Below are 12101 nucleotides of genomic sequence, written 5' to 3'. Positions count from 1 at the left end.
AAACTTATCACTGTTTCAGTTAAAAGGTATATAATGCTGGCTCTATATAGGAAGTGCTGCTTAAAAAAAGGTGTTAATGAGTGCTAAGCTTTAGAAATAACACTTGGGCTGCAGGATAAGCTAACCACAATTAGTGGTCTCCTAGAAAAGGGCTGTTGCCTAGGATTAAAAAAAATCCATAGTGACACACTAGATATTTATCGTTGATATTACAATGGACAAATTGAATACTGCTTGATTAATTTTTCTTAATTATAGCTTGCTACTATAGACAATATTTTAATTGAGTTCCATAGAACTTCATGAAAAATGCTATGGAGATATCCCCTCCCTAAAATGAAAAATAGAAGATTTTGCAGGATTTCTCCAGCATAAGAGAAAACCCAGTGCAAAACCATATTGACAAACCTTTCCATGACCATGCTACATTTTTGTTCTGTCTCTGCTAGAGGGCATCCTTACCCATAAAACATTTTACTCTCATATTTTGAGCTTGAAATGCAACTTAACACTAAAATGTATGCCATCTGAACCCAGGTTTACTTTTTGAGAGTAGGTAGAAGTCCTAGATTCAATTCTTGTCTCTGTAACTTTTCATCTTGGGCAAATTATTTCAACTCCCTGGGACTCAGTTTGCCTTAGGGCCCCTTCCTGATCTATGATCCCGTGGATTTCATTGTGCATGAAATAAAGATAGTGATAAGAATGTGCTTTCTCAAATTCTAACTTCTGGACAAGTTATTTAAGACAAAATAAATAATAGAAGCTGATGGAAAAGACCAAAAACTTATAAAAATTGTTCTCCAAGGTATGTACCAAAAGTAAGAGCCAGCATATGGCCTTTTCAGTGTTGGCTTTTTAGCATGAAAACAACAAAACACTGGATCATGATTGACCTGGAATTCCTCATGGAAAATAATCACAATCATATTTGTGCCTAGACACTTTCTTTAGCCGATTGCCATGAGAAATGGAAGAAATTCTCTTTTCGGGGAATTTGGCAGCAGCAATAAATGCAACTATTGAAAATGTCATTTCTGTTATTTGATAACCTATTAGTTTGCAACTAAGCAGGCAGCTCAGTTTTCTCCATTAGATTTGTCTGTTATGAAATAGTCTGACTAATGAGAAATTCTTTTTAGTGTACCTTTCAGAGTGCAAGAGTGGAAATGGAAGAAGCTACAGAGGAACTTGGTCTAAAACTAAAAGCGGCATCACCTGCCAGAAATGGGGTGATAATAGCCCTCATGTACCCAAGTAAGTTTTTGTTTGTGTGGGTTTTCCCCCTTATCACTGTTCACATGCGGTATACAGGATAATTCATTTATCCCCCAAATCAAAAGAGACACATGCGAATAGGAACTAGCAACAGGGTGCTCATTATGAACAGAAAATGTCAAATTGACCAGATATTTACAGTAGAATGCCAAAGTGGGCCTGGTTAACTTTTCTAAAGTAGCCATTTCCAAAATGGAAGTCCTACCCTTTTGGGGCACCAAGACCATCCAGTCAGAGAGTGGAGAGATGAGCTACATGACACCCTCCCACCATAACCAGTCTTGGGAGGTAACTTTAACACAACCACACCTACCCTTCACCCATTTTTGCCCAGCACTCTCTACCCACTTCTACCACTGAGCAAGCTCCCAATTTCAACACTTCCTTTCTGGGTACTGGCCCCAGAAGTTATAACTCAAACCTGACTCAGAAGTACACAGTAGCAGCTGTGAAATGTCATTGGGAAAATTCAAATATCTTTCTGCTCCCATCCCTAGATCATCTCAACTTTGTGACTAGCAAAAACTTGCTAATTGCTGAATGCTAAAAGAATCTCTCTGCTCAAGTGTCCCCAGTCCACTCCATCCCCATGTACCTGCCAAAGTGAGATCTAACCACATCAATTAGCTACTCCAATCCCAACCTTATCCCAACCTACCTTTTCAGTCTTATCATTCTTCACTCTTGCATTCATCCAAATTGACTTTTTTTTACTCTTCTTCATAAATTATATGAAATATAGCTAAAATATAAATAACAAATATAATATATTTATATATTCCATATATAACATATAAATAAAGATAATTAAAATATAAATAAAATATACATATAAAATGTAAATAAGAAATTCTGGAATGACATCATCTATTAAGCAGAATTATATAATGAAAGAGGAATGAGGAGGCAGTTCGGTGGCTCAGAAGGAGGTTCTGGGTTCAGATGTGATCTCAGATACTTCCTAGCTACTGTGGGACTCTGGACAAGTCATTTAATGCCCATTGCCTAGCTTTTACTGCTCTTTTGCCTTGAAATCAATAAGAATCTAAGATGGAAGGCAAAGGTTTGTTTTTTTTTTTAACCCTACCTTTAATCTTAGAACCAATATTGATTCTATGACAGTAGAGTGGTAAGGATTAGGCAATGGGGGTTAAGTGACTTGCCCAGGGTCACACAGCTAGGAAGTGTCTGAGATCAGATTTGAACCTAGGACCTCCCATCTCTAGCCCTGGCTCTCAATCCACTGAGCCACTGGGCTACCCCCAGTTATTTTGTTTTTTAAAGAGGACTGCATTTATGTTGAAAACTTTCTGCAGAGCTAAAATCTGAGGAATTCGAATTTGTCTTTGTCTTTGTATTGTAGATGGTGACTATCTGTACAATTTGATGCTTGTCTCTTACTTAAAAGCTGTTAGGCCCACTCATTGTTTATAGCATTATTTGAATGTTTTATCATATATGTTTCAATAAAATCTTTTAAAGTTCATCTATTTATAGAACTATGACACTCAAATTAATTGAATAATAATTATCATATACAAGTCTGCCTTATACCCTAGAACATATACAGTGATTTTAAAAAATCAGAATAAAATTTTTCTTCTTGAAGTAAAACATGGTGATTTTTTCAGGGTTAGTGTGAGATAGTTGGGCATGATGGAGAGAGTCAGACTAGAAGACCTTGATTTGAGTCTTGCCTTTGATACATATATTAGTTATATGGCCATGAGCAATTCTCGTAGATGACAGCTAGATGATACAGTGGGTAGAGGACTGGATCAGTAGTCAGGAAAATCTGAATTCAAATCCAGCCTCAGGTACTTACTATGTGACTGAAGGCAAGTCAATTAAATTTTCTCATTTATAATCAAATAAAGGTAATAAATGTATAACCCAGTGGAATTGCTCATCAGCTCTAAATGTTTGAGCCAAACCCTCATCTTCTCTTCTCGTCCTCCCTGTTTTCCCTCCCACCTCCCTGAGGTGACAAGTTATCTGATATAGATTTTACATGTTATAAACAAACATCTTTCCACATTAGGAGAGAAGCTGTTTGTGAAATTTAGAATATAATATAAATATGAGTTATCATTTTATGAATGTGGATTATTTGATGTTCCTCTTTCTTTGGCTTTACAGAAACATTCATTATTTAAATACTGGGATTGAGGCTAGGACTGAACATGTGACTTTGCTGGTTTTATAATAATAATAGCTAGCATTCATATAGAACCTATTATGTGCCAGAGTACTGTGCTAAGGGCTCTACAGATATTATTTCATTTTATCCTCACAACAATCCTGGGAGGCAGGTACTATTATTATTTCCATTTCATAGGTCAAGAAACTGAGGAGAATAGAGTCTAAGTGAGTTGGCCAGGGTCACATAGCTAGTAAATGTCTGACTCCAGGCTCAGCAGCTCTATCTATAGAACCACTTAATTATCTCTAACAAAGTAAATCAGCATTTTCTCTTCAAATGATGATTCTGGAGAGTTGTTGGGGGCATTGCTTGTTACTTATCCAATTATCACTCAACAAATATATAGTAACTTGAACTTGATCCCAGACCTGCTCCCTATCCTCTATGCCACACCACAGCAATCTCTTCCAGTTAACTATTGCTATTGAATTAAAACATTTCTCTCTTTTCATAGTTATTCACCAAACCTATACCCAAATGAAGGTCTGGAGAAAAACTACTGCAGAAATCCTGACAATGATCCTAAGGGACCTTGGTGCTACACCACAGATCCAGACACCAGATATGAATATTGTGATGTTCCTGAATGTGAAGGTCAGGATGTCTCTCTCTCTCCCTCCCTCCTTTCCTTCCTCCCTCCCTCCTTCCTTCCCTCTCTCCTCTCTCTCTCTCTTTCTTCCTCTTTCCCCCTCCTTCCCTCCCTCCCTCTTCTTTTCTTTTTTCTTTTCTTCTTTTTACTTCATTTCTGTCTCTGTATCTCTTTGTCTCTGTCTCTCTCTGTCTCTCCCTCCCTCTCTTTTTTCTTCCTTCCTTTCTTCCTTTCCTCCCTTCCTTCTTCTTCCTCCCTTACTCTCTTCCTTCCTTCCTTTTCTAATGACTTCTCTCTTAGAAAAAGTAAGGCTCCCATTCATGCTGAATCTCAGTGAGATATTAGAAGCAGCTTTAGAGTACCCATTGTTAAATTTTCACTGAGCATTTACACCTTGGAAATCCACAAGGGCTACAAATCAGCTTTACAAGTTATTATGTTATTGCTTATCTAGTCTAGACTTAAGAAAGTGATGGAGAAAAGGTCAATAATGAAGATTAAATTTAAAAGTGTGTTGTTTATACATTTTTTCAGAAGAGTCAGCTGTTAAGCATTTACCAGCCCACCCCTGTCTTGATTGAGTTTGACTATAAAAGAGGATCCAGAAGCTAAAATACTCTGCTTTTAGCTCTAACTTTCCAAATTTTGTAGTCACAAAAGTGGTGAGCTTAGAACGACATTAGGAAAACTCTGGTCTTTCATTAGCCTCACTTTGATATAGAACTTGTATAGAAAGCAGGTGTACCTAGAAAGTGGCACTTGGCTATTTCTAATCCGAGTTCTAGCTTCTTCTTCCCCTCCTCTTCCTCACCCCATGTCAGTTTTCTTCCCTTCATTCATTCCAGTCTCTCTCTGTTTCCTCCTAACCCAACATGCCAGATGAATGCATGCACTGCAATGGTGAAAACTACCAAGGCACAGTTTCAAGGACGGAGTCTGGAACTGAGTGTCAGCGTTGGGACTCCCAAGACCCACATTCTCATGAGTACATTCCTTCCAAGTAAGTCTTGCCAGAAGAAAATAAAAATGTCAGAATTCATTCTTTGACCCACATAGGTATTTTCTATTATTATAATTCATTCAAGAAGTGACTAGATCTAAGATGAGAAGCCATTGATGATGAGTTTCAGATCACAGAAATTCTCCAACCTTGCCCTTCTACATTCTTACCATGACAGGGCAAAGCAGCAGAGGACTAGAACTGTGCTGATGTACTGGTCTCAACTGTTCTCTTCCTGCTCTGATACTCATCACTCTCTGTTCTCATCGTCAGGTATAGATGAATTAGTTCCAAGATCCACCAGTTCTTTTCCCATTGTCTGGGAAATCTTTCTATTCACTGGTGGAAATGTGGGTGCAATCAACTGTATTCACCCCGATGTTGAGTATCCCAAGGGAATCTCTCATACTCCACATCGGGGACCATCTGTGCTTGCTTTTGTTTCTATATTCCTTGGTATCCTATTCTTTCTATTCCATGAAAACTCAGGAGGACAGAAGTGCCAGGTATTAAAAGCATGAGATTCCCACTCTCTTCCCTAGGGTGTATCAGCTCAGTGACTAGTTAGTCAAATTCAAAAAGCATTTTTTTTTCAGAAGGAAGCAGACAACAACATAGAATTTGTTAATTAAAAAAATAAAAACAAGTGATGTCATAGGGAACAAAAAACAAAAAAAAGCAAAAAACCCACCAAAAACCTACAGCCCTGAGATATGTGTGTGTGTATACATATGTATTATCCTCATGCAAAATCAATTTAAATCCATCTTGTCTGCATTACTCTGATGGCATTCTTGTTTATCAATATCCGTCCTAAAATATGGTACCCATAACTGAACACAATGTCCCAGATATGTTCTGCTTGGGGTCAAGGCTAGTGGATTTCAAAAAGCATATTTACTGTCTGCAATGTACTTCTTGCTTCCTATACATTGGTGGTATCAAACACACAATCCTCAATATTCCCACATGGAATCTGGACCAGATTAAAATATAATTGGCAGGGGTGGGGCTGTAAGGTGGCTCAGTGGATGGAGAGCCAGTCTTAGAGATGGAAATTCTTGGGTTCAACCCTGATCTCAGATACTTCTAGCTGTGTGACCTTTGGCAAGTCACTTAACCCTCTTTGTCTTAATTTATTCTTCTGTAAAATGACCTGGGGAAGAAAATGGAAAACTATTCCAGCATCTTTGTCAAGAAAACTCCAAAAAGAGTGATGAAGAGTCAACCAGGGCTGAAAGTGACTAAACAACAATTATACCAAATGCACCAGCCATGATGCTAAGCACAGTGGGTATAGAGAAAGACAAAAGTGTGGTCCCTTCCCTCAGGAACTCACAGTTCTAATGGGGAAGACAACATGTCAATAAATATACACATCCAAAATGAATACAATCTAAATGGGAGGTCAGGAAAGGTCTGCTTGCAGTAGGTGGCATTTGAGCTGAGAAGGGAGAACATATCAAGTTTTTGGGAAAGGCGGTAAAAATGCAGAGAGTCTGGAGATGGCTTGTTATAGGTGAGGAATAGCAAGAAGACGAGTGTTGCTGGATGTTGTTTAAGCATGTAACAACAACAGTATTAATGGCTGGCATTTTTATAGCACCTTCTGTGTGCCAGGCACTGTACTAAGTTTGTCATAGTTATTCTCTCATTTGATCCTTAAGACAACTCTGGAAATTGGTGCTATTATCTTCATTTTACAGATGAAGAAACTGAGACAAATCAGGGTTCAGTGACTTGCCTAGGTTCAAACTGCTAATGCCTGAAGCCAGATATGAACTCCTGAGTCTAGGTCCAGACCTCTATTTAGTATACCATCCAGGTGGTAACCAGCACTTAAAAGAAAATAAAATGTTAAGCCTGGAATGGCAGTAAGAAGATAGGTTTGATCCTGAAGGTAAGAAGGAGCCACTGTAATATATTGAGCAGGAAATGGAATCATCAGACCTGAATTTTTGGTAAGATGACTTTGATACTTCAGTGGAGGATTGACTGGAATGGGGAAGGAGTTGAGGCAGAAGACCAATTGGAAACTTTTACACTAATCTAGGCAGCTAAGTGGTGCAGTAGATAGAATGTCTCCAACATTTACTAGTTGTGTGACCTTAGGCAAGTCATTTAACCTTGTTTGTCTCCATTTTCTCATTTGTCGGTGAGCTGCAGAAGGAAGTGGCAAACCACTTCAATATCCAAGAAAACTCCCAACGGGTAATAGAGTCGAACATGACTGAAATGACTGACAACAATAAAAAGAGAGGTGGTGAGGGTCTGTACCAAGATGGTAGCTGTGTCAGAGGAGAGAAGAGGATATAGATATGAGAGATATTGTAGCATTAAATATGACAAATTCTTTCCCTTTTCAGGCTTCCCAACAAGAATCTAAAACATAATTATTGCCGTAATCCAGATGGAGAGCCTCAGCCATGGTGTTTTACCGTGGATCCAAATAAGCGCTGGGAATTCTGCAACATTTCTCGCTGTTGTAAGTATTGCCTATTACAGCAGCATTATGTTGTTCAAAGCCTCTGGATAAAGTGTGAAAGAGGATAAAGGTAAAAATATCTGGTAGTCAAACAGTGTCTGGCAGAAAGGTAACATTAGCCTCTAGAAGTTATTACTGCTATTTAGAACTGTTTTGTTGGTCATGATAGGTGATTGAGAAGAACATTAGCTCATATTTTTCTTCCTAATTAGATCCATTTATCTATTATGTAAGGGAAAACATGGATCCTGGCTCTATCCTTGGGATATTGTCTCAAGTAGTTTGCTCTTTTGAATGAAAATTGGACCCACTTCTGGTCTATCCATTTCCTTTTCTACCCATTTAAACTAATTTTCTTAGTTTTATAGATGCCTTTTGATTTTTACATCATAGTCATTTCTGGATATACTCCCCTGCTCCTCCACAAGCCATCCCTTGTACTAAAGAAAAGATAGTTAAGCAAATCCAGCAAATACAATGATCGGGACCATATTCCCTATCCTTAGTCCACCACGTCTCAAAGGATAGGATGGAAATGCAATTCTTCATCTTTTGTTGGTGGCTCTGATTGGTGGTTACCATTATGCCCTGAGGAGTTTTGTTTTCAATGTTCTTTTCATTTTGCATGATTATATTCATGCTTTTCCAGGTTCTTCTTATTTTACTCTGTATCCGTTCATATTACTCTTAATTCTTCATGTTCATGTTTTTTTTTTTTTAATCTTCTTACTTTCTGTCTTAGAAACAACAGGTTCCAAGGTAGAAGAATGGTAAGGACTAGGCAATTGGGGTTAAGTGATTTGCTCAGGGTCACATAGCTAGGAAGTATATGTTAGGTTCAGATTTGAACTCCCATCTCTAGGCCTGGATCTCTATCCACTGAGCCACCTACTGCCCTGCATATTCTTATTTGTACATTCCAATAATATTCCATTACATTGACTTACCACAGTTGGTTCAGCTATCACCTAATGAATGCACATTCACATGGTTTCCAATTTTCTGTTACCACAAAAAGCACTGCTATGAATATTTTGACATGTAAAATCAGTTGCTTTTAAAAGAAAGAGGTTTTACCTAGATTAATAAGGTCTTAAAGTGAAGAGACTTGGTCATTGTCAGAATCCCCTGACATATACAATCTGACATTTACTTGACTACTTCTAGCAATGGGGAAATGTATTGCTTCTCAAGTCAGCCCCTTCTCTTTTTAATTCTGTAATTACATATTTCAACCTGATAACTTTTAATAACTAATTATTAGACAGCACTTCCTCATATTAAGTTGAAATCTGCCTCTTTGTACCTTTGAACCACTGGACCTTAGTTCTGTCCCAAACTACGCAAAACAAGTTTAATTCCTCTACTCTGTGATAACTTTCCAACTATTCAAAAAGAACTATCCTGTTTCCCTTAAGTGTTCTCTTTGGTAAGCAGCTGTGATGAAACTCTGAAAACTGACTGAGGGCTTTTGTTTTCTGGAAGTATCCTCAGGCTATAGGGCAGAATTTGGCAGGGTATATAACTGATGTCATGAGCTTTCAAGCTGAAAGGAGACTGGTCTGCTCTGAAAACTGAGAAAACCACAAGAAAGCCTATATCCAGAGTCCTCAAATGGACCGATTGGCCTTAGACTAGACTGAGATGCTCATTAGAGATGACAAAGCTGATAGAAAAGGACACAGCTTACTACGGCTATAGAAAATGGTATATTTGAGAGTTGGGGGGACAAGACTGATTTCTCAGAAATGAAAAAAGCAATGTTATAACATGATCCCAAATCTTAAATCAGATATCCCTTTGGTAATATTAGAATATCAACTTCATTAAATATCAAGTAATATCAAGAAATAATCCTGTGTCCTTTTCCATCAGTTCCTAATTAGAGATGATGGAGTTGATCTTGACCTGCTGACGGGAGAATCAGCCTCATCTATGTTTAGGAGTAAATATGCAAGACTGGAACATGAGACTCAAAAGGAAGTAGTTAGATAAGGTTGTACAGAATGTTGCTAAAGCTTTGTAACTCCACAGTGCCATTTCTCTTCACATCTATGTGGCATTGTTGTTCCATTTGATTTCTTCCTTTAATTCCTTCACAATACTTGTCTTGATTAAGGGAAAGACTTTTTCCGATACTTGACCCAGAGATGGGGGAATGAGATTCAAGGTTGGTGTCACAGGAGATAAAAGAGAGAGATACTTTAGAGTAAAAAGTCTTTGATGTATTCCTCATTTCCCAGCTGGCATTTCTTTAAAACTTTCTCAGTTTGCTTCAACCTCTCCTCTTAAGACATGATTTAAAATCCTCTGACCATCTCATTGCCTTCCTCCAGATGTGCTTGTCCATGTGCCTTAAAAAGTGTGGCACTTGGGACTGAATTAATTAATCCAGATGATATTTAACCAGAACATGGTATTTTGGAGCAATTGTGTTCTTTATTTGGGATATTGCATTTCTTTAATTGTATTATTTATAGGCTTATATTAACTTTTGAGGCAGTTAAATCGTCTTGTTGAACATTATGCTAAATTTGGAGTCACCTCTCCTGCCGCCTTAAATTGTTTTACATGAACTGCCTTTAACCTAGATTTCCTTCAACCTATGCCTGAGCAGTTTACTCTTTAAAATATCATTTTATTTATGTCTTTTGTTTTTATGTGGCTTTCATTTCCAAATACAGCCCTGATGCCCAACCAGTAAGACATTCTTGGAAACAATGAATAATCTATGTCAGATTGCATACTCTCTCAGGGAAGGTGGAGGAAAGGGAGAGAATCTGGAACTTCAGAATTAAACAGTACCAAAGCAACTATTGAAACAAAGAATAAAAAAGAAAAATATTTAAAAGTAGTCTGGCAAAACTAATCAACACATCAACAGTTTCTGATAGTGCTTACAACACTCCAGATCCATAGTTTCTAAACTCTACAGAGACAAGAGAGGTACATTTTTTTTTCCAGCTCTTCTCCAGGGTCAAGCTTGGTCATTGCAATTATAGTTAACATTTCTTAAGTACTTGATATATACCATATACTGTATTAAGTCTTAGATATACAAATAAAGGCAACTCTCCACCAAACCTTGAAGAATTAATATTTAAATGGGTACAATAACATATAAATAACTAGGTTCAGGGGGTAGGCAAGTGGCTCAGTGGATGAAGAGCTAGGTCTAGAGATGGATGGTCTTAGATTCAACTTTAGCCTCAGATGCTTCCTAGCTGTGTGACCCTGGGCAAGTCATTTAACCCCCATTGCTTAGCCCTTTTCATTCTTCTGACTTGAAAGCAATATGCAGACTTGATCCTGAGGCAGAAGGCAATGGTTTAAAAAATAATAATGACTAAGGTCATACAAGATATCTATAATACATGAAGGGGAATCTGAGTGAGGAGGGCACTAACAGCTAAGGGAACCTGAGGAAACTTGAATTAAAAAAACAAAAAACCCAAACATCTGGGAAACCAAGATCAGAGGTCTGAGGACAGAGCATTTTAGGGACAGGAGGCAGGGAGGGGTACAGTCAATAGATACATAGTCACAAAGCTAGTATCTGAGTCCACATTGAAACTCTGGTTTTCCTGACTCCAGACCCAGCACTCTATCCACTGTACCACCTAGCTGCACCTGAAAGAACTTACACATTTACTGTTTAATAATTGATTTTGTTAGATTCAGTCTCTAGAACTTAACTCGCCTGTTTTGAGCACTGGGGTAATATTTTCTCTTCCTTAGTCAGCAGAGTATATTGTGTGAAGTATAGCCAATTTGGCTGGATGGGAGAGAGCATTAAGGGGAAAATTTAAATTTAAAAGAATTCTAAAATGAACAAAGAGGGTTGGGCTTTTTTTGTTTGTTTCCTTTTGAATTTTCAGAACAAAAGAGCAGAACAAGAAAGGTATAGACCCAGTACTTGAAGTTAATGAAATGTTAGCAGACAACAGAAACAAAGCTGAATGAGTCAACTCCTAGGCTGCTTTCATCTTTGTCAAGGAGAATGATTTTCAAACTAGAAAGGGTAGAGCAAATATGCTTAAGAGAGAAATAAATAGATGGGAAGATAAAAAAGAGAACACACCTGATCCAAAAGAATTGCATCAGAGGATACTGGAATTAACTGGTTGATATGATCACAAATCTGCTTTCAGTAATCCTTTTGGAGAAGAGGAAAGATGGCAGATGACTAAAGAAGAGAATATATATTTCCCCATGCTGTAAGTTCTAGGGATTGGACCAATGAAATTGATGTCAATTGCTAGTGAAATTCTAGAATCAATTACTGGGGACTTCATCCCAATCAGTCATCAAGGATTTAAGTGCCTACTATGTGCTAGCCATCGTGATAAGTAAGAGCCTCAAAGGAAGGGCTTCTATTTTGCCTCTTTTTGAATCCTTGGCGCTTAATACAGCCAGTATCTGGCACTTAATAAATGTTAGTTAAATAACTATTAAATTAAATAATTAAGTAATTGATTGGGAATACAAAGATGAGAATTAAATAATCCCAACCCTGAAGGAGCTTATTTAAAGAGATAAACACAGT

The 12101-nt window shown here is 37.7% G+C and overlaps 1 protein-coding gene across 2 annotated transcripts in view; it reads left to right on the top strand.

Annotated features, from left to right (window-relative positions):
• PLG (plasminogen) overlaps window positions 1-12101 on the top strand; it is a 65055-nt gene that overhangs the window by 24512 nt on the left and 28442 nt on the right. For both annotated transcript variants that reach the window (XM_007484858.2, XM_007484857.3), the window contains exons 4-7: window positions 1143-1257; window positions 3936-4075; window positions 4950-5070; window positions 7437-7555. In XM_007484858.2, coding sequence (XP_007484920.1) covers window positions 1143-1257; window positions 3936-4075; window positions 4950-5070; window positions 7437-7555 — 495 coding nt within the window. The remainder of the gene's footprint in view (window positions 1-1142; window positions 1258-3935; window positions 4076-4949; window positions 5071-7436; window positions 7556-12101) is intronic.

The sequence above is a fragment of the Monodelphis domestica genome, chromosome 2 (genome assembly GCF_027887165.1).
Source record: "Monodelphis domestica isolate mMonDom1 chromosome 2, mMonDom1.pri, whole genome shotgun sequence".
NCBI lineage: Eukaryota > Metazoa > Chordata > Mammalia > Didelphimorphia > Didelphidae > Monodelphis > Monodelphis domestica.
Note: the sequence above shows the minus strand (reverse complement) of the source record. Positions and strands in the feature narration are given on the sequence as shown.